The sequence below is a fragment of the Branchiostoma lanceolatum genome, chromosome 3 (genome assembly GCF_035083965.1).
Source record: "Branchiostoma lanceolatum isolate klBraLanc5 chromosome 3, klBraLanc5.hap2, whole genome shotgun sequence".
NCBI classification, from domain to species: Eukaryota; Metazoa; Chordata; class Leptocardii; order Amphioxiformes; family Branchiostomatidae; genus Branchiostoma; species Branchiostoma lanceolatum.
Window position 1 is genome coordinate 12,555,348 of NC_089724.1, and position 19,246 is coordinate 12,574,593.

Sequence of the window (19,246 nt, forward strand, 5' to 3'; positions counted from 1 at the left end):
AGCGATAAAACAAACGATGGGTTTAGAACTTGAGATATACGTCGTCCTGGGGTGGTGACTCACATCCATTCATGAGGAATAAAAAAGGCCCTTTGCCAATAGAGTATTTGGCTGAAGGCACCAAAAAGGCTTACATATGTACGTAAATAATTTGATAAAATGTACATGCTTGTAGCGATCCGTTAGTGATCAAAACATTAACTTCATTGGACATACTGCGAGACCGATTTATCTGTGTGGAAGCTGAACCGTGACCGGATCCACCTTTCTCTACCAATGTTGTTTGTTTTGCTTCGGGCTAAAAGAGATAACGTCAGAATTTCACCCTTCCATGACCTGTTCTGTGACATCTCTACCTTTGTTCGTGCTTCTCTTTGTGACGACCTTGTCACCAGTTGCCCCCATGTCCTTCACACGCTTGAATCACTTCTGGGTATGTTGGCATACCTCAGCACAAACACAGGTAACTGTTACACCGTGGTAGATTTCTTATACAGCAGCTTTGACATTTGCACAGATCTAGGAGAGGTATCAAAAAGTGGCAGTTGTAAGGTTGGTACTGTTGGTATAGGACGGACTATTTTACATGCAAGTATGTCAGCTACCTGAATGTAGGTGCATAATCTTGATCCTGACCAAAACAGGTGCAGCTTGCTTTACTCCCCTCCCCATACATAGTTAACAACTTCACCTCCATCCTAAACGTGGTTGCCATCCGCTTTGCTATGTTTTTCTTCCATTTGTAACGTCATACGGTATCCACAGTCATACCACCGTGTACGTTGTATCGCAATGGTTACACACTGGATTCCAGCCTTTCTTTGCCAAGTAGGTTGTGTGTATGTGCGCGCCTGTGTGTGCGTGTGTGTGTGTGTGTGTGCGTGTGTGTGTGTGTGTGTGTGTGTGTGTGTGTGTGTGTGTGTATGCACACGATAACTCGAGAATAGCTGGGTGGATTATCTTGATGGTATGTTGGTAGGTCTTTATAAAACTCCGAAATGATTAGATTTTTGGGCCCCTAATTTGCATAATTAATGAGGAAAGTTTATAAATCCGCTGCATTCCATGATAGGACTATTAAAAATGTCATATATGTAACCGAGGGACATTGTAAGATGAAACTTATGCACACCTAATTTGCACAATTTTTGAGAAAATGCTGTAACTCCTTATTGGTAAATAACTGGAACTTCATACTCGTGGCATTTAGAAGTTATATGAAGCTGAACATGGTTGAATATAGATTATGCAAGTGAGCGCCTAATTTGCATGATTGATCAGAAAATGCTAGGATAGCCTTCTTTTTTAAGATAACACTGTCATACTTAAGACAACGTCTGCTATTTTAGTGGAGAAGATGATCAACCGATATAATTCATGTGAATAATGACGTTATTTGTATGATAAATGAGAAACACTCATAATACATCAGTGAATGGCCGTGAGAATAGTAGTTGAATGATTTTATACTTTTTTTTTTTGTGGGGATCTTGATTCCCGGAATGTCATTGTCATTGATAAAAGCTGCCCGACAGTTATCATTGATATCTACTGTCGTAGCTGATCTGTCATGGTTACTAGTATTACCGTCACTCATAACGTTAGCCCATGTTATAACATTATACTCCCTTCCTGTTTTTGCTCTCTGACCTCGACGATTTGCAAATACAACGGCATATTGATGAGGAGAGGGTGGATCCGGACTTGCAATGATTGCTTGAGGTGCATACATTTCTAATCAACATGTAGGGGAAACAAGTCACCTAACGAATCGATATTATTTTCTTTCCAGGCAATGGCAGAAACAAATCACAGCCTTAGTCAGAGGCTAGCAGACCTGAAAGTGCAGACCTCTGTTTTAGAGGTCCGAGAGGTTGACCGGGATGTCATGACTAAGAAGACCATAGAGTTGATCAACACGCATGATAACAGCGTAACAGAATTGACCTTAGGGCCGATGAAGATGCTGAACCAGGGAAGCCTTGAAACTATGGAGGGCATCGACGAAAGCTCAGTCGAGTTTGGTGAGTAGGATGATATTTACCGTCGCCGAGAGGGTGATGTTTTGGACAGCATTCGCGTGTGTGTCGTTTTGGGGCCCCCTAGCGGCTTGGTATGGTACTGCAGCGGAACCTCCAGGTTTGATATCTCGTGTTCTGGACATGCTATGGTCATGAGTTTTTAGTGAGAGATAGCTCTTGTAAGGAAGAGTAAATCGTGTAGGTTTGGGCCCCCTCGCGGCATTTTGGAACTGCAGGAAGTTTAAAAGAGAATAACTCAAGAAGGGGTTGACTGATTGTCAAGGAATTTGGTAGGTAGATCGCTTTAGTGATGATTTACATAATCGTATGCTAATTATGCAAATCATGGGCTAATTTGCGTGATTAATGAGGAAAGTTAATAAACCCGCTGTATCCCATTATAGGGCTCTTAAACATGTGACATATGTAACTGAGAAAGAATAATACAAATAGATATAAATTATGCAAAAGAACAACAAATATGCAAAATTAATGCCAAAAATTATAACTTCATAATGGTAAATTATGGAGATGTCATTCTTGTAGCATTTGGAAGTTAAATGCATGTGGACATTATCAGATATACATAATGCAAAGGAGGGCCTCGTTCAAATCATTTTTGAAGAAATGCTACGATGGCCTTCTTTGCTAAGATAAGACTTTCCTACTTTGAACACCTTGTTTTGTTGGGGGAGAGAAGATGGTCCACCGACATAATTCATGCAAATGAGGTCCTTATTTGCATAATATATGAGAAACGTTTATGATATGCCACTCGAAAAGGTTAACATTAGTCGGCGAAGGCATGGGGTCGTGGAACTCTAGTTCAGTTTCCTTTAGTTAGAACATTACTAAGTAGAGTTCCACGACCTCATATCTTCGCCGAAAAATATCAAATTTACCGACTGATGTGCAAGCATCATATTCCCGCCATTTAACAATATGGCGTTATATAACTAGTAGCATTTTCTTATCAATCATTCAAATTAGGTCTGCATTTGCCGAAATGATGTCTATCGATATTCCCCTCTTTTCCAGTGACATATGCCACATGTTTGAATGTCGATGACATCCAGGTATCAAATACGACATGAAACAGATACTCGATCAACTGGATAGATTTTGAAAACACAGTGTATTTGTTTGTATAATTAGCATCTCACTCTGTCAATCATCATATTCACTAAGTCAAGTCAAGTTTATTGCACAACAATTGCATCCGGTACAATGTACGGCAAATAACATGGAATACTAGTACTAACAACTACGGACTATGCTATCTTGAAATACCAAACATAAACTTTACAAATTCGCATCATTGCATCATTCGCATCATTGCTCAAGTTCAGCGGATTAATAAACTTTCCTCATTTCCTCATCCGTCAATCCCTGCTGGAGTTATTCGTCTCCAACATTAAGAACAAAAATGCCAACTGCAGTTCCAAACAAGCAGCTAGGAGGCCTTAATTTACACCACTTACTTCCTGTCCCAAAAGCTATCTACCCCTCAAAAATCATGAACCTGGCGCCTCCAGAAAATCTGTCCTCAAACTTTGAAGCTCCGCTGCAGTGCCTTAAATACCGCTAGGAGGCCCATTATCGAACTTGAACTTCCTGTTTCACACCCCTACCCATCCACTAAATATCATGCACAACCGTCAACAGCTCCTCGAGGTATGCTGTCAACATACAAACACGCAAACATGCAAAGTCCGATGCAGTACTATTGGAAAACGCCAGGTGAATGATTTTCGAAATTGACCTTCCTTTGCACAACCACTACACACCTACTGAAAATCCCGAAGATCCATCCAAGGTTTCTCGAGTTATGCTCTTGACATACAGACCCACCCCACAGCTGGCGTAACCGAAAACATAACCGAAGCTAGGCTCTTATTTTCACCTAAGTGAAGAATGAATTAACTTTATTCCTCAACAATCGCACATGTTACAATGTATGGCATTAAATCAACAATACTACAAGGCTTATCTATTTTACAATTCTAACTGAAAGAATTAAGTGAAAAGTCGTGTAGGAACATTTCCCAAGGGCACACCGTCAACGGGACATATCGAGGGACCCCGGATTCGAACGGATCTCTGCTCTGGGCCAAACACCCCGCACTCCGCCGCCCGGACACCACTTAATTGTTGACATTAGCTTCGATTGTCAACAGTTTCTCTCCATTCATGTACGCACAGATTCCGCTATGCAAGACCTCAACGACAATTTGCTAAAATTCGGAGTCATCCCGGGCCATCCGATGTTTCTTGGTTCTGTTCCGTCTGGTCTTGGAATATATCCCGCAGCCCTGGGTGGTTTCCTTCCTGCAGCCTTCAATACGTTCTCAGGTGTGTACATAACCTTGTACTCTGGAGAAATTGTCAACAGCTTCCCTCCATTTATGCATGTACAGACTCCGTCATGCAAGACCTCAACGACCGTTTGGTGAGAGCCGGAGTCATCCCGGGCCATCCGATGTTCCTTGGTTTTATTCCGTCTGGACATGGAACATATCCCGCAGCCCTGGGTGGTTTCCTTCCTGCAGCCTTCACTACGTACTCAGGTGAGTACATAACCTTGTACTCTGGAGAAATTTGACTCAAGCAATACTGTGTGAGGTCTTCCTTGGGTTCATGATCTATGTTTCCTCAACCATTGTAGTTCACCTGGAATTTGAATTGAAAGACAGAAGTGACAATGTGTATTCAGTTAACCCCTTTTTTTCCAACAAAAAAAACAAACATCAGGGGCTCACTTGGGGAACCCAGCCGCCGTCCAGATGGAAAACAGGCTGATCAAATGGGTGGCAGACCTGTTCGGCTACCCCGCAGGGCACGCTGGGAACATCTCATCTGGAGGTTCTCTCGCCACTCTCACTGCGTTAGCTGTCGCACGGGACAGTAGGGAGCTCAAAGCCGCAGACTTTCACAGGTAGTATATACTCCTGAAATATGTACTGGTTATATTAGCCATTGCTTCATCTACGCACATATGTAGTAATGATACCGGTTTTCATACGACTCTAGATGGCCAACGAAAGACAATAACTGCACCACCAAGAACAGATGATGACACATTGATGTCATTCATTTCTCTCCACAGATGTGTGATTTATTGTAGTGAGTTCACCCATTTTGGTGTGCAGAAGGGACTTCGGGCCGTTGGGATGCGGGAGGCTATTCTGAAGAAAACTCCAGTGGACCAGTCGTACAGGATGACAGCAGCGGCTCTTGAACGGCAGATCAAGGAAGACACGGAAGTGAGAAAATTCCGTCAATTTATGGCTGGGAAATTATACTAACACATACGTCAGACATCCAGGTAATAAGATATGCTCAAGCAACTGGATGAAATTTTGAAACAGTCAGACGTTTCAGACTGCATCCGCTATCTTTCCATTTCGACAGCAACTGATGGAAAGAACTGGAGAACCATATCTTATACCACAACTCTGAATTAAATCCTGAAAAGTTCGACGCGTAGACCTCTTTTCCTGTTGAGGGCGGGATTGCTTCTCTAACTCCCCGTTCAAACGAGCGGGGTTCGCGGTCTAGGATATCTGTTGATTTGAGATTGAATGAGTGTCCCTGGTTTGTTGCAGATTGTGGGGGATAGCGGAGGAATAACCGTTAGAGCGCTCTCTGCAATGTTCTCTGACGAAATCGAAAGATAGCGGATGCTGTCTGAAACTTCTGACAGTTTCAACATTTTATCCAGTTTGGCGTATACTAACACATGACTTTCTTCTCTTCATTAAAGACCTCTGCGTATCTCGGTATTATCCATAATCATACTTTCATGTTATTGGCGCTGCTTTAATCCTATACCAGACAAAAATTCATGCTCGTAAAGGTTTGCTGACAGAACAAAACCTTACTTTATTATAACTAACTTAAACATTACGACCAGACCGGTTTGCTGACGGAACAAAACCGTACTTTATTGTAACTTACTTACAACAAGGAGGTTATATAGCTAGGTCTCCTTGCTTACACCCAGGCCGGTTTGCTGCCCTTCCTGGCCGTGGCAACTGTGGGCACCACGATGACCGGAAGTGTGGATCCTGTGGACGACATCGCTGATGTGTGTGAACGTCACCAACTCTGGCTCCACGTTGATGCCGCCTATGGAGGGTTTTTCGCGCTCTGTGAAGAAATGAAACAGCTGTTTGCTGGTGTGGAGCGGAGTGATTCAATTGTGGTCAACCCACACAAAGGTTTCTATGAAAAATCTAAGTGAAACTTTCTTCTTGTTGTCCACAAGACATTGTTTGCAGTGAATGGCAGTTTTATGCTCTAATATGGAAATAGTTTAATTGAACTCCATGCTTCTACGATTATGCCACTAACCTTTCCTTTATCCTCAGGGCTTTTCGTACCTAGTGGTGTCGGAGTTCTTGTGGTGAAAGACGGAAAGAAGCTCCAACAGTGCTGCTCCTTGGAGGAAACACCCAGCGTGTTATATGGGAGGCAGTTATTTTCAGCTGAACATCTGTCTCCATGTGAGCTGTCCTTTGAACTGACCCGGCCTTTCAGGTGAAAAGTCTTTGGTAATTTATAGTCGCAATCACAGTTCCAGTAGGTCACCTTTACGTTTTATAGAATATCCTTTTCTTCCCTTTATATGCTAATAATACAATTGTTGATAGATTGGCCGTTTCCTGTCCGGTGCACATTGACACTGATTTTATTTTTATTAAACCATTGCCGTGTACCATTACATTTTTGTTCTTGACAGTGGCTTTTTTAGAAACTCAGGTCAGGACCAGGGGTTATTTGACACATTGTAGTCGTTGGTCCATGCTTTTTAGAGACTCGACCTGACATTTTCTCTTCCTTCCGACTACAAAAATGGTAGCAGAACTTAAGGTATATAGGGCCTTGAATCCGGCGAACATTGACATTGTATTTAGCATATCATATTGTTTCATTCCTTAAAGTCTTTAACGAAAACCATGGAAGACTTGTATCTTTCAATCTGTTGTGCTGTTCCATATAGAGGTGCTCAGATGTGGCTTCCGCTGAAAGTGTTTGGTGTTGGGGTTTTCCGTGCGGCCCTGGAAGAGAAACTCTTACTGGCACGTTACTTCTACGGGAAGCTAAAAGGTACTGAACGGACATTTTGTCTGAATGCTTTGGATGGCGTCATGGTGCCCGTGTTTTGTTTTTTAGAACAAATTCCAGGCACAGTGTTCTGTGGGATTGGTATCTTTGTTTGGGATTCATTTGTCTTTGATTAATTTCATTTCCAGTGTAACTAAAACTGAAAAAGCATGTTTCTTTCAATCGATAGAAACTGGAGAATTCGAGCTACCGCTGGAGCCGGAGCTGTCCGTGGTCGTGTTTCGTGCTACAGCGCCACCTGGCGTCGACAGTAACAACTTCAACCAGCAGCTCCTGAACGACCTGATTTCTGACGGGAAAATCTTCATGACTCCTGCTGAACTTCACGGCCAGTTCTACCTGCGTGTCTGTGTCCTGTGCTTCAGGACCCACATTGAGCATATCGATCTGTGCTTCTCCTTGATCCGAGAGAAACGTGGTCATCTTTGGAAGTCGTTCCGTTTGGATGCCTAAAGCAAAATAATATCATTCCGCATTACTGGGAAGCAACATTTGGTATTCTAGGCGACGCGTGGATGGGTTTTTTGAGATTATACTCTGACGTCGTGCCTGGCAAGATATATATTTGTAGGAATATTCAAGTACGTATCCCAATGTGCGTATATATATACTTGTAGATAATGATAGTCACTGTCAGATGTCACACCAGATGGCCGAAGAAACAATAGTATAACTATATCATTTTGATCCTGATGCAGGCCTGCCCGCCTTATCCTGTGACCTCCTCCTCCCTTACTTTGCCCCTCGCGGGGTCATCTGAGGACAACAAATATGATGATGATGATATGAACATATGTCTGTTAACATGAGGGAATGTACAACACCTACATTTGTACGTGCTTACAAGCGCAAGACAATGATTGTGGCTAAGATTGTCAGACCTTGCATGTTTTATGCACGCTTCTGGGTGTAATAAGTTTATCATTATATTACAACTTTATCACTTGTAAACATGACGAGTATTAAACAGCCAAGACGTTCTGTTATACCATTGATATAAAAGCGTTGCGAGAAAATATTAAGTGTCCATGGGCTACTGAAGGTGAACAGTGACTTGGGTCTAGTGGTAGAATAAACTATTGGTTTAGAGCTAGAAGGATGTAACATCGTCGTGGAGTGGTGATGCTCACATCAATTCGTGAGGAATACGCAGCCCTATGATAACTGAGAATTTGTCTGAAAGGCACCAAAAAGGCTTATACATGCATATGTAACGGTACCCAAATAATTTGATAAGATGCACATGCTTGTAGTGATCCGTTAGTGATCAAAACATTAACTTCATTGGACATACTACACGAGACTTAAGACTGATTTAAGAAGCTGAATCGTGTGTGGAAGGTGAATCGTGACAAATCCAACTGTGGAAGGTGAATCGTGACAAATCCAACTTTTTCTACTAAACTAAATATTGTTTTTTTCGTCGCTACAGTTCGGGCTAGAATAGATACCGTTAGTCAGAATTTCACCCTTCCATGACCTGCTCTCTGATAGCTTTGTCTGACTTTGTGTGTGCTTTTCTTTGCAACGACCTTGCCCCGTTTGCCCTCATGACTCATGGGGGCAAAGGGGGCACATTTGGGCTTAGGGTCAATGTACATTTTTACATCCGGGGATGTTAGCATTCCCCAGCTTCAACAGACCGTGGTATGTTTCTTATACAGCAGCTTTGACCTTTGCAAAGAGCTGCGAGAGGGATCAAAACGTAAGAGTTGTAAGGTTGGTAACGTTACTGTTGCCTAGTGTTGGTATAGTACAGGCTATGGTACATAGCCTGTACTATGGTACTATGGTACATAGCCTGGAGTCCAGCCTTGTTAGCTTTGACCCGCTACCAACGTCCGCTAGCCGCCAACCAGCGGGCATTGGGAGCGGGTCAAAGCTAACAAGGCTGGACTCCAGGCTAATATCATATGCACTCATGCTACCTGTGGGTGTAGGTGCATAATGCTGATCCTGACCAAAACAGAAGCAGCTTGCTTTACTCCCTTCCCCTTAAATAGTTCTCAATTTGACCTTCGTCCTAAAGGCGGTTACGTATGCCGTCCTATTTACCTTTGACCTTTGTTACGTTAACTGGTTCTGTAGTCATACCGACAAACGACCGTGTGCGTTGTATCTAATATTCCAGCATAAGGCCACACCACTTTAAGTTGTTGGTTCTCAGAGTTGCCCCTTCTATGGTTCGCAAGCCCCCCCCCCCCCCCCCACCAAAGAAAAAAAGATCACCACACCCCCCTTTCAGGAAATTGTTACTCAGTATTTAAAGCCATTCAACAATTTCCCAGTATAGCAAAATGACCCAAATGCCTTTATTCGGTTTTTGTCTGCCGATCTTTCTATATGCAATGCTTTCATGAATGACAAGTACAAATATAAAAACTTTTATAAGTATTTTCAATGATTTTCAACAAACAGGTGCATCTACTGTACAATGGGAGTACCGTGTATGAGTTGGATATAAGATTAGACACATTAGAGTGTCTATTTGCTTTTATCAAGCTGAAACTTGAATGATCATATTATTCTTATGTTTTTGCCAAATCTTTTTTTTCGCGTTTTTCTCGCTCCATATTTTTTTGTGGAAAAATCCGAGAACCAACAAATTATAATGGTGTGGCCTTATGTGTAAATATGGCGCAGAGGCTTAGAATGGCCGTGAGGGATAGGTGAATTATCTAGTACTTTTTTTTGGGGGGGGGGGCTTGACTCCAAAATGTAATTAATCAAAGATGCCCGCCAGTTATTGTTGAAATCTAATGTCGTAGTTGATCTGTTGTTACCGTCACAAATAACGTTACATGCCATGACATTGTGCTCTCTTTCTTTTGTTTTGCTCTCTGGCCATGGTCCCGACGATATGCAAGTAGGCAGCGGGATACAAAGGCATAGTGATGAGGAGAGGGTGGATTGGGAGTTACAATGATTGCTTTTTATTGGCATACAGTTTTAATCAACATATAGGGAAAACAAGTAACTGAACGAATCTATATCATTTTCTTTCCAGGCAATGGCAGAAACAAATCACAGCCTTAGTCAGAGGCTAGCAGACCTGAAACTGCAGACCTCTGTTTTAGAGGTCCAGGAGGTCGACCGGGATGCCATGACTAAGAAGACCGTAAAGTTAATCAACACTCATGATGACAGCGTAACAAAATTGACCTTAGGACCGATCAAGATGTTGGACCATGAAAGCCTTGAAACTATGGACGACATCAGCGAAAGCCCAGCCGAGTTTGGTGAGTAAAATGATAAGATGCAAATTCCTTTAGTTAGAACAGGTATTGGTGAAGTTACTAATGATTACACAGATACTGCAGAAGGCTGGTGGTCAAAGCATCCGGTCGTCTAACAGGGGGTACAAAGCCAAGGGTTGGCAATAACGTTACCAGTTCTGAGCGAATTGATACATTGATAATCTTATGGAATACTGTTACAAACAAAAATGCATTTAGTACATACTCTACGACAAATATATGATTGACATCAGCTTCGATTGTCAACAGCTTCTCTCCATCTATGTATGTACAGACTCCGTCATGCAAGACCTCAACGACCGTTTGGTGAGAGCAGGAGTCATCCCGGGCCATCCAATGTTCTTTGGTTTTATTCCGTCTGGACATGGAACATATCCCGCAGCCCTGGGTGGTTTCCTTCCTGCAGCCTTCACGACGTTCTCAGGTGTGTACTTCAACTTGTACCTGGTGAAAGTTGACTTAAGTAGTACCGTAACTGTGATATTGTCTTCATTCAGTACGAGTTTACATGGAAAGTTTTTAAAAAAACACCTACCTGTCAGCGCATACCCAAAAGTAATCTCCAAGCAGATTTTTCGATGGCTATAAGACCGTAACCAACTGGCAAAGTTGGGTGGCGACGAAAACTTCATTTGCCAGTTGGATACGGTCTTATAGCGATCGAAAGATCTGCTTTGAAGATGAACCCCAAAGTTATCTTACTTCTGGGACGGGAGTGAAACTGAAAAATGCGATAATTATCTAACATGTTCCGATAAACACAACAGTGGTTCATTTGGAGAGCCCAGCAGCCGTCCAGATGGAAAACAGGCTGATCAAATGGGTGGCAGACCTGTTCGGCTACCCCGCAGGGCACGCTGGGAACATTTCATCTGGAGGTTCTCTCGCCACTCTCACTGCGTTAGCTGTCGCACGGGACAGTAGGGAATTCAAAGCCGCAGACTTTCACAGGTATGTGTTTTTATATAGCGCATTGATATAACTTTCATAAGTTGTATAAGCTATTCGTAGAATCCCGTATATAATGATAATGCCAGCTTTTTATGGGGATCAGATGGCAAACGCTAACCAAGAATGACAATACATGTAATTGAACCACCAAGAACAGATGATGAAACTTTGATGTCTTTGATTTCTCCCCACAGATGTGTGATTTATTGTAGTGAGTTCACCCATTATGCTGTAGAGAAGGGACTTCGGGCCGTTGGGATGCGGGAGGCTACAGTGAAGAAAACTCCAGTGGACCAGTCGTACAGGATGACAGCAGCGGCTCTTGAAAGGCAGATCAAGGAAGACAAGGAAGTGAGACAATTCCAACAATTCATGGATGGGAAATTTTACTAACACGTGACTTTCTTCCCTTCATTCAAAGACCTCTGCATGCCTCTGTATTATCCATAGTTATACTTGATACTTGTCTATTATCATCTCCATGAAAAATGGATATGTTGTTTTTGGCATGTCTGTGTGTGTGTCTGTGTGTCTGTGCGATTGTGTTTCCGGATTTTTGTAGTCAGCATAACTCAAGAACCTCTGGATGTATTGTGATGATATTTGGTACGTGGGTGGATGTTGGGAAGACAAAGGTCAAGTTTTTCGGCCCCCCGATATGTGACCCTGGTACTGCAGCAGAAGTTCCGTTTTTTGTATCTCTTGACCTGGACGTGATAAGGTCTTGACTTTCTGGTTGCAGATATCTTGTGATGTAAGGAAGAAGTAGTAGTGGTTTGGGCCACCTAGCAGCTTGCTCTGGAACTGCAGGGGCGTTTTTGTCAAACTTTTCCAAGGAGAATAACGAAACAAAGGAACGACGGTATTTAGTATGCAGGTAGCTTAGACAGAGATATACACATTGAGACGCAAATTATACAAATTTGAACTTAATTTGCATCATTAAAGAGGAAAAATCTTTGCAGTGTTTTCCATTATGTGACTCAAATACATGTAACATGTAGTAAATGGCAGGTGGAACATTAACAGATACCAAGTATGCAAATAAATTTGAATTAATGCAAAAGTGCCATAATTAATCTTAATCCTATACCAGACAAACATTAATGCTCGTATAACTTTGCTGACGGAACAAATCCTTACTTTACTGTAACTTATTTACAACCAGGCCGGTTTGCTGCCCTTCCTGGTCGTGGCAACTGTGGGCACCACGCTGACCGGAAGTGTGGATCCTGTGGAGGACATCGCTGATGTGTGTGAGCGTCACCAACTCTGGCTCCACATTGATGCCGCCTATGGAGGGTTTTTCGCGCTCTGTGACGAAATGAAACAGCTGTTTGTTGGTGTGGAACGGAGTGATTCAATTGTGGTCAACCCACATAAAGGTCTGCATTAAGAATCTAAGCGAAACTTATTCGTTATCCACAAATAGTTATTTGTAGTAAAACATGTTGTTCTGCTCTAATATGGAAATAGTTCATTCAACTCATGCTTCTACGGTTATGCCACTAACCTTTCCTTTATTCGCAGGGCTTTTCGTACCCAGTGGTGTCGGAGTTCTTGTGGTGAAAGACGGAAAGAAGCTCCAACAGTGCTGCTCCTTTGAGGAAACAACCAACGTGTATAAGGGAATGCAGTTCTTTTCAGCTGAACATCTGTCTCCATGTGAGCTGTCCTTTGAACTGACCCGGTCTTTCAGGTGAAATGTATTTGGTAATTGATAATCGCATTAACACTTCAAGTAGCCCACATTTACGTTCTGTAGAATTTCCTTTTCTTCCCTTTAGCTAGTGATAATACACTTGTTAATAGATTGGCCGTTTCCTTTCTGGTGCACACTGACGCTGCTTTTTTCAAAGCATTGCCGTGTACATTTATATCTTCTCTTGACATTGCCTATTTAGAGATTCGCCCTCAAATTTTTCTATTCCTTCATACTAAATATAAGGGCATTAGAACGTCAGGTATATAGTATGGGGCTTCATTTGGCAAACATTTTGACATTGCATTTAGCATACCATTACCTTTCATTCCTTAAAGTCTTTAACGGCAACCATATAGAAGACATGTATGTTTTAATCTGTTGGGGTTATAGAGGTGCTCAGATGTGGCTTCCACTGAAAGTGTTTGGTGTTGGAGTTTTCCGTGCGGCCCTGGAAGAGAAACTCCTACTGGCACGTTACTTCTACGGGAAGCTAAAAGGTACAATGAAAAGGACATTTTGTCTCAATGCTTGGGGTGGATGTCCCCATGTTTTTTACAACCAATTCCAGGCATTCCGTGGGGTTGGCATCTTCGTTTGGAATTTATAATTGTCTTTTGTTGATTTTATTACCAGTGTAACTAAAACTGAAATAATATTTTTTCTCAATCGATAGAAACTGGAGACTTCGAGCTTCCATCGGAGCCAGAGCTGTCTGTGGTCGTGTTTCGTGCTACAGCGCCACCTGGCGTCGATATCAACAACTTCAACCAACAGCTCCTGAACGACCTGATTTCAGACGAGAAAATCTTCATGACGGCCGCTACACTCCACGGCCAGTTCTACCTGCGTGTCTGTGTCCTGTGCTTCAGGACCCACATTGAGCATATCGATCTGTGCTTCTCCTTGATCCGAGAGAAACGTGGCCATCTGTGGGGGTCCTTCCAAAGCAATGCTTAGAGCGATTCAGCACCATCGTAATAGTGAAAAACTGCCCAGCAGTAGCGTGTCTTCAAACATGGATTGTTTATTTTGAATCTCTCTCTCTTTTGAACTTAATCATGTAGCTATAGCTAGCAGTGACTGATCGCAATTATATAACACGATGTAATGGCGTCTCTCATTATATCGAGGGATTGTCCAGCGACAAGAGAGGCATACTAGTACGTGCCTGAGACAAAGGGGCATTTTCACACGCGGCTGTCATGGTGTTTCTAAAAAATATCAACCAACATACATTTAACCTCGCGGGGATTAAATTTTGTTATAGGGAGAAAATGGAGCGTTCGCGGTGGAAACAAAGAGTGGTTACGGCAAAAACCGCGAGCATCGAACTACCGCGAAAATTTCAACATTTTCAGTATTGGTCAGAAATAATCTATGGCCGAGTCCAATGTCATGTAAGCAACATGGCGTGATGTAGAGTAAGAGTTCCGCTACACTATTCTAAGGGAGACACAAATTTGATAGCTTGGAGCTCACGGTGACTCAGTCCCAAGCATCATTACATAAACACAGGCAAGGAAAGCGCTACTTGGGGGAAATGGTAACAAGTGTCAGTCACGGAAAGCCTTCCTTTGCGGAAGCTGGTTCAGCCATCTGAATAGATGCGATAAGGAGTCATGTAACCACGTCATCAGCGTCATGATGTTGACCTACTTTTTTTGAAGGTCAACTGTAACGTTACAAATTCTGTAGTAAAACGGCAAAAGTTGCTAATAGAAAACCACACAGCTCATATGGATGAAGAATATTTGTCAGTAAGATTAGTCTTTTTTGACAGTCAATCGAATTTCATATCGTAGACACCATGCGTCAAAATATGTGTGGGCAAATATCAGGATTACTGTTGAAAATTGTCTGATAGTTTTCCCAATATACACGTGTAGAACACTGTTTGGTGGTGGCTGTTTGATGAAGACGATATTATGGTCTTTATACAGCATTGTGATAAACTTCACTTGCAGACTTCGTCCTCATGACGTCAGCGACGCTGAATCGAGGTGCGTCGGACAATACTCCGTTCAGAGTACACTTCATATCCTGGGGAGTGTAGGATACTGAACTTACCTACCCTAGATCAGCGAAGAGATACAGATTACCTTTGCCTGAGCTTTGCCGGGGAACTTCTTCGATCACCAGACTTCCGTCATTGGCTACCACAAACACCAGGGGCTGTCACTGAACGCACCACACGTTCCAGCAATCAAATAGACTATGTCAGACCCAGAGCTGAACGTTTCAAACGAAGCAGCATACCGTACATGATAACCCTGTTAAACAGTTGGAAAATTATGACCACATGAAATAAGGTGTATGTAATGTTCTATGTTTTCCTCCACGTGTAACTCAACATATGTATTTGCTCTATTACGTATTAATTAACAATATGCTTAATCCCCTGCGTGATTTTATGACTTTTCTAAACTTCATATATAAGGTTTTAATTAAGGACTTATAATTGTCTTAATGCAGTGGTGCTCTGTTTGTACACCAAGGCATAGTTTAGCACATTGCTGCCAGTCTCTTGTTTTTCACAATAAACCGTTTGATTGATTTTAAACCGTTTGATTGTCATGCAACCGAGTGCGGGATAACTGTTATATTATATTTCGTGTGTCTCCTTTGATTTTGAGGGTTCCATCTTATGGCAAGTTATGCAGGAAGACAAGTTTACACATGGAAAACTATCAAAATCAGATATATAACTATGAATCATTTGTAGATCAGTGTCTGAAAATCATTTATTTCAAGGGACTAAGAGTGCAATACGTTAGCCAAAGTTACCGACAGTTTCTGCATCCGTCTGTCCGTGTTGCTCATGCGCACACCGTGGGTGGTACAGACGGATCGGCGGCAGGAGCTTCCGGACAGGCTCCGAGAACATGTAATACCACAGCAGCGGTTTACAAACAGTGAGGACGTCAATTCTTTATCACAAAAATCAGACACGCACAACTTCCACGCACAAAGGATATGGCTTTCCGCCTATACCAACAGAGCGCAGTGATATCTTGTACTTTTCGCGGAAAACGTCTGTCAATGACAGAGTTGACATTTGGTTTTATTTGTAAACTTCTGTTATCATCAAAATAACGCCTCCGCCATCCCGTTGGTGTACTGCCAACATTCAATATTTGCATATAATCATATAAGCACGCCGAGAACAGGTTGTCTTCAACAGTTCCCCATGTGCAGCTCGTGTTGAAACCCGTCCGGGTGTAGATCTGCGGTCCAGAGGACACTGGACTGAAGCTGAGATGATGCAGATGAGTAAATGGGACGTGTTCACTCACACGGCAGTCCTCCTCGCAACTGTGCTGGCAGGTAACCTTCAGAAATAACTATTTCTCTTTAATCATGTTTTAGCGTGTACATTTTGAACCGTTGTTTTAGCTGACCATCTGTGAATAATTTCATGTTACAGACAAGACGGATCCCAATGTTCATATTTCGGCTATATCAAAGTTCTTTATTCACAACCACATATTCAACAAGAGCCGACGTTTCGTTGGTCGCCTGTCATCGCTCGGAAGGAAATGGCAGACGGTCATCGAAAGGTCGGCTCTTGTTGAATATGTGGTTGTGAATTAAAAACTTTGTTACAGCCGAAATATGAAAATTGGGATCCGTCTTGTCTGTAACATGCCAACTTCTATGATACATGTAGACAACACGAAGAGAGGTACCTCTTCAGTTATAGGGGATGGTTAAAAGTGAAACAGACATTGGAAATGGTAATGTCAGGTTCCCCGTGTAAATTGAATTTTGTCTTAATCTTACTCTTGGTGGGTAGTTCTCGTAACTCAATACTTTTGAATTAAGGTAAACTATAACTACTACTACTACTGTGCTGCGATGTTCATCATAGCCTCTTTTTTCGCGCGCGGGTCCAGACCTCAACTCGGGTGGCATTTCGTTTTGAGTTGTCACGCGTACATGGTAAGTTATGGTTATCAATCACGATACATCTCGTGTGTGGTGCTCTCAAAATGTTCCTTGATTGACCACATAGCAAACGTGTTTTGTCGCGCATTTTCGGTGGTTGAAATTAAAAACAATTCCACGAATCGTTTCGTTCTTTCTAAGTTGAACGCTGCTTTTTAGAGTTTATTTCTAAAACAAAAGCCCTTGAACAAATGTAAATAAGGGCTGGACGACACTTATCAGGCCTAATCCGTACGAGACGAACATGAACAGGACATCCGTTCATTGTTACTTGGCTGTGGCTTCCTAGTCTCGTTAACAAAACGTGCTGAAGGAAAGGGTGGAAGAACACGGGTCGCCAGCGGATCTAGGGCATACAACTTACAAGTGACAGGTGGTTCCTTTCTCGGGCCTCCCCGGCACACATGCAGGGCAGCATGTTCTTTGGTTTCCGTACCGAGGGTCTACTAGAATCTTAAAATTCTTAAATCTTATCTATTATACTTTTTTCAGAGATATTTATTGTGGATATTGTCATCAGAATGACACATTTTTGTCAGTTTCATGATGCGATTCTCAGGGCACAGTTTTACACAATGAGTGTCTCATGGTCATACATGGTTTTCGGCCCAGAACCCAGCGATCCAGCGTTCAAATCCCCTGACGCCACCGACGCTGTGCCCTTGCGAAAGGCATTTTACACGACTATCCTCGCCCCACCCAGGTGTAAAAACGGGTATATTATGTGTGGGTCACGACACCAAAAATAGCTGCCTCTGTTTCACGTGCATTGCACCGTTACAATTCTAATGAAATCAAAATCAAATACTGTTGGCTGTGCACATCATGATTCTGCAAGCTTAACATCAGTCATTACGTTCATTTTCTCTCTGTAGTGTAGTTTCTCAATGTCTTTTCCTTTCCGTCGCCACGGCGTTTGAACATTGCTAATCAGCGTGACGGGACGTGCTATCAGCTGCGGCGCGGTCACATTCGTCATGATCGTACGATTTTAGTGTTAAGAATTTCGATGCCGGCTGTGACAGAACCAACCACAAAGGATTTGAGGCAGCCTTCCTTTTCGGTGACAAAAAGCTAAACTTGCAGGACACATGTACGACCATACCAAGAATGCCAGTTTGTGATCGTACCACGATGTGACGTATGTGACGGGGCCCTTACTGCGCATGTATCATCTCAACCAATACGAATTACAGTGCAAAGAAAACGCATATGCATAACGCGTAGATGCCACCCATTACATTAACTTTGTGCAGCCTTAAGCGGGACGCTCAAACAAGGGCCGCCTGATTCAATTGCTTACTGAACTTAAGTTTGCAGTTCGCCGTCAGAGGGGATGGCCACAGCAAAAACAAAGCTCGGAAACAAACCGCTTTTTTGACTTAACAAATGCAGCTGGCAGCTTTACGATATAACGCCCAACACTTTGTATCTTTCTGTACTTCTAGTATGCCAGGGATTAGCTGTGAACAGAAACGATGACAAGACAGCTGTAAAACGGGCCAGGCGAGCATCACAAGGTCAGGGTGAATTTTGTGTTGTATATAATGTTCTACGTCATGTTCGTATTGCCTGCACAGCTCTATTACTTTATACAATCCAGACAAATCCTTCATGAAACAGAAATGTCCCCCTTTTTTGACTTGTCAATATCACAGGCATCTATGTTACATTTTTGCTGCCCTCCTCACTTATCTAAACTTCTTTATATATCAACAGAAATTTGAACAATACAAGCTAACATCCTCACGGTATCATGTTATACAATGAGAGATTATGACAAACTCATTGTGAAGTAGTGGTCTTGTTTCCAGCTGCTTTGAAGGTAACGGCTGCTAATTCTATGCTTAAATGGGCCTCTACTTGGCAGATGCACTTTTTGTTGAGGAAAACTGTGCAGGCAGGAAATATAACGTTTAACCTCCATCAAGGGATTCAGTTATACATTTTCGGCGCTGAGTATCTCGTTTGACGTTCCTTATAAGTGCAGCAGTTTGCATCTGTCTGACTTGTGAATATTGTTTATTATTATCTAAGCCTGATATCATTGTACCTGTGGCTCTGATCACCCCCACCGCTCCATCCTTACAGCAGCACCAGCCGACCCTTGTGATCAGGCCACGTGTGCTCCTACAGGAGGCTTCTGTAAGGTCATCAGCTCCACACAGTACAGTTGTCGTTGTCTACCAGGGTTCGACGATGTTAACGGAGATGGCAGTGTTTGTCAAGGTACTTTCCAC

The 19,246-nt window shown here is 42.6% G+C and overlaps 2 protein-coding genes across 4 annotated transcripts in view; both read left to right on the plus strand.

The window, feature by feature from the left end:
* Positions 1-173: 173 nt before the first annotated feature.
* On the plus strand, positions 174-14,301 carry LOC136430345 (aromatic-L-amino-acid decarboxylase-like). Of its 3 annotated transcripts, none has more exons than XM_066420867.1 (9): positions 174-552; positions 1,793-2,024; positions 4,439-4,588; positions 4,773-4,956; positions 5,128-5,284; positions 6,025-6,241; positions 6,392-6,560; positions 7,024-7,130; positions 7,318-8,449. In XM_066420867.1, the coding sequence occupies exons 1-9, from the start codon at positions 277-279 to the stop codon at positions 7,599-7,601; spliced, it is 1,776 nt and encodes a 591-aa protein (XP_066276964.1). In that variant the 5' UTR covers positions 174-276; the 3' UTR covers positions 7,602-8,449. The 3 variants fall into 3 exon arrangements, with proteins under 3 accessions (XP_066276964.1, XP_066276966.1, XP_066276965.1); XM_066420868.1 differs by lacking the exons at positions 174-552; positions 1,793-2,024; positions 4,439-4,588; ... (3 more) ...; positions 6,392-6,560; positions 7,024-7,130 and adding exons at positions 10,156-10,387; positions 10,680-10,829; positions 11,173-11,356; ... (3 more) ...; positions 13,452-13,558; positions 13,735-14,301 and having other exon boundaries at positions 7,599-8,867; XM_066420869.1 differs by lacking the exons at positions 174-552; positions 6,025-6,241; positions 6,392-6,560; positions 7,024-7,130; positions 7,318-8,449 and adding exons at positions 12,525-12,741; positions 12,887-13,055; positions 13,452-13,558; positions 13,735-14,301 and having other exon boundaries at positions 964-2,024.
* Positions 14,302-17,602: 3,301 nt separating this feature from the next.
* The window catches only part of LOC136429392 (mucin-5B-like), a 31,363-nt gene continuing 29,719 nt past the window's right edge, over positions 17,603-19,246 (plus strand). The window contains exons 1-3 of the mRNA XM_066419225.1: positions 17,603-17,721; positions 18,402-18,526; positions 19,098-19,235. Of these exons, the coding sequence (XP_066275322.1) occupies positions 17,603-17,721; positions 18,402-18,526; positions 19,098-19,235 (382 nt within the window). The remainder of the gene's footprint in view (positions 17,722-18,401; positions 18,527-19,097; positions 19,236-19,246) is intronic.

Bases quoted from the DNA above. Each gene is read 5' to 3' on its own strand.
- LOC136430345 (XM_066420867.1), top strand. From the start codon at position 277: ATGTTGTTTGTTTTGCTTCGGGCTAAAAGAGATAACGTCAGAATTTCA. The intron at 5,285-6,024 runs GTGAGAAAATTC...GCTTACACCCAG, and splicing joins AGATCAAGGAAGACACGGAA to GCCGGTTTGCTGCCCTTCCT. The intron at 7,131-7,317 runs GTACTGAACGGA...TTCAATCGATAG, and splicing joins CTTCTACGGGAAGCTAAAAG to AAACTGGAGAATTCGAGCTA.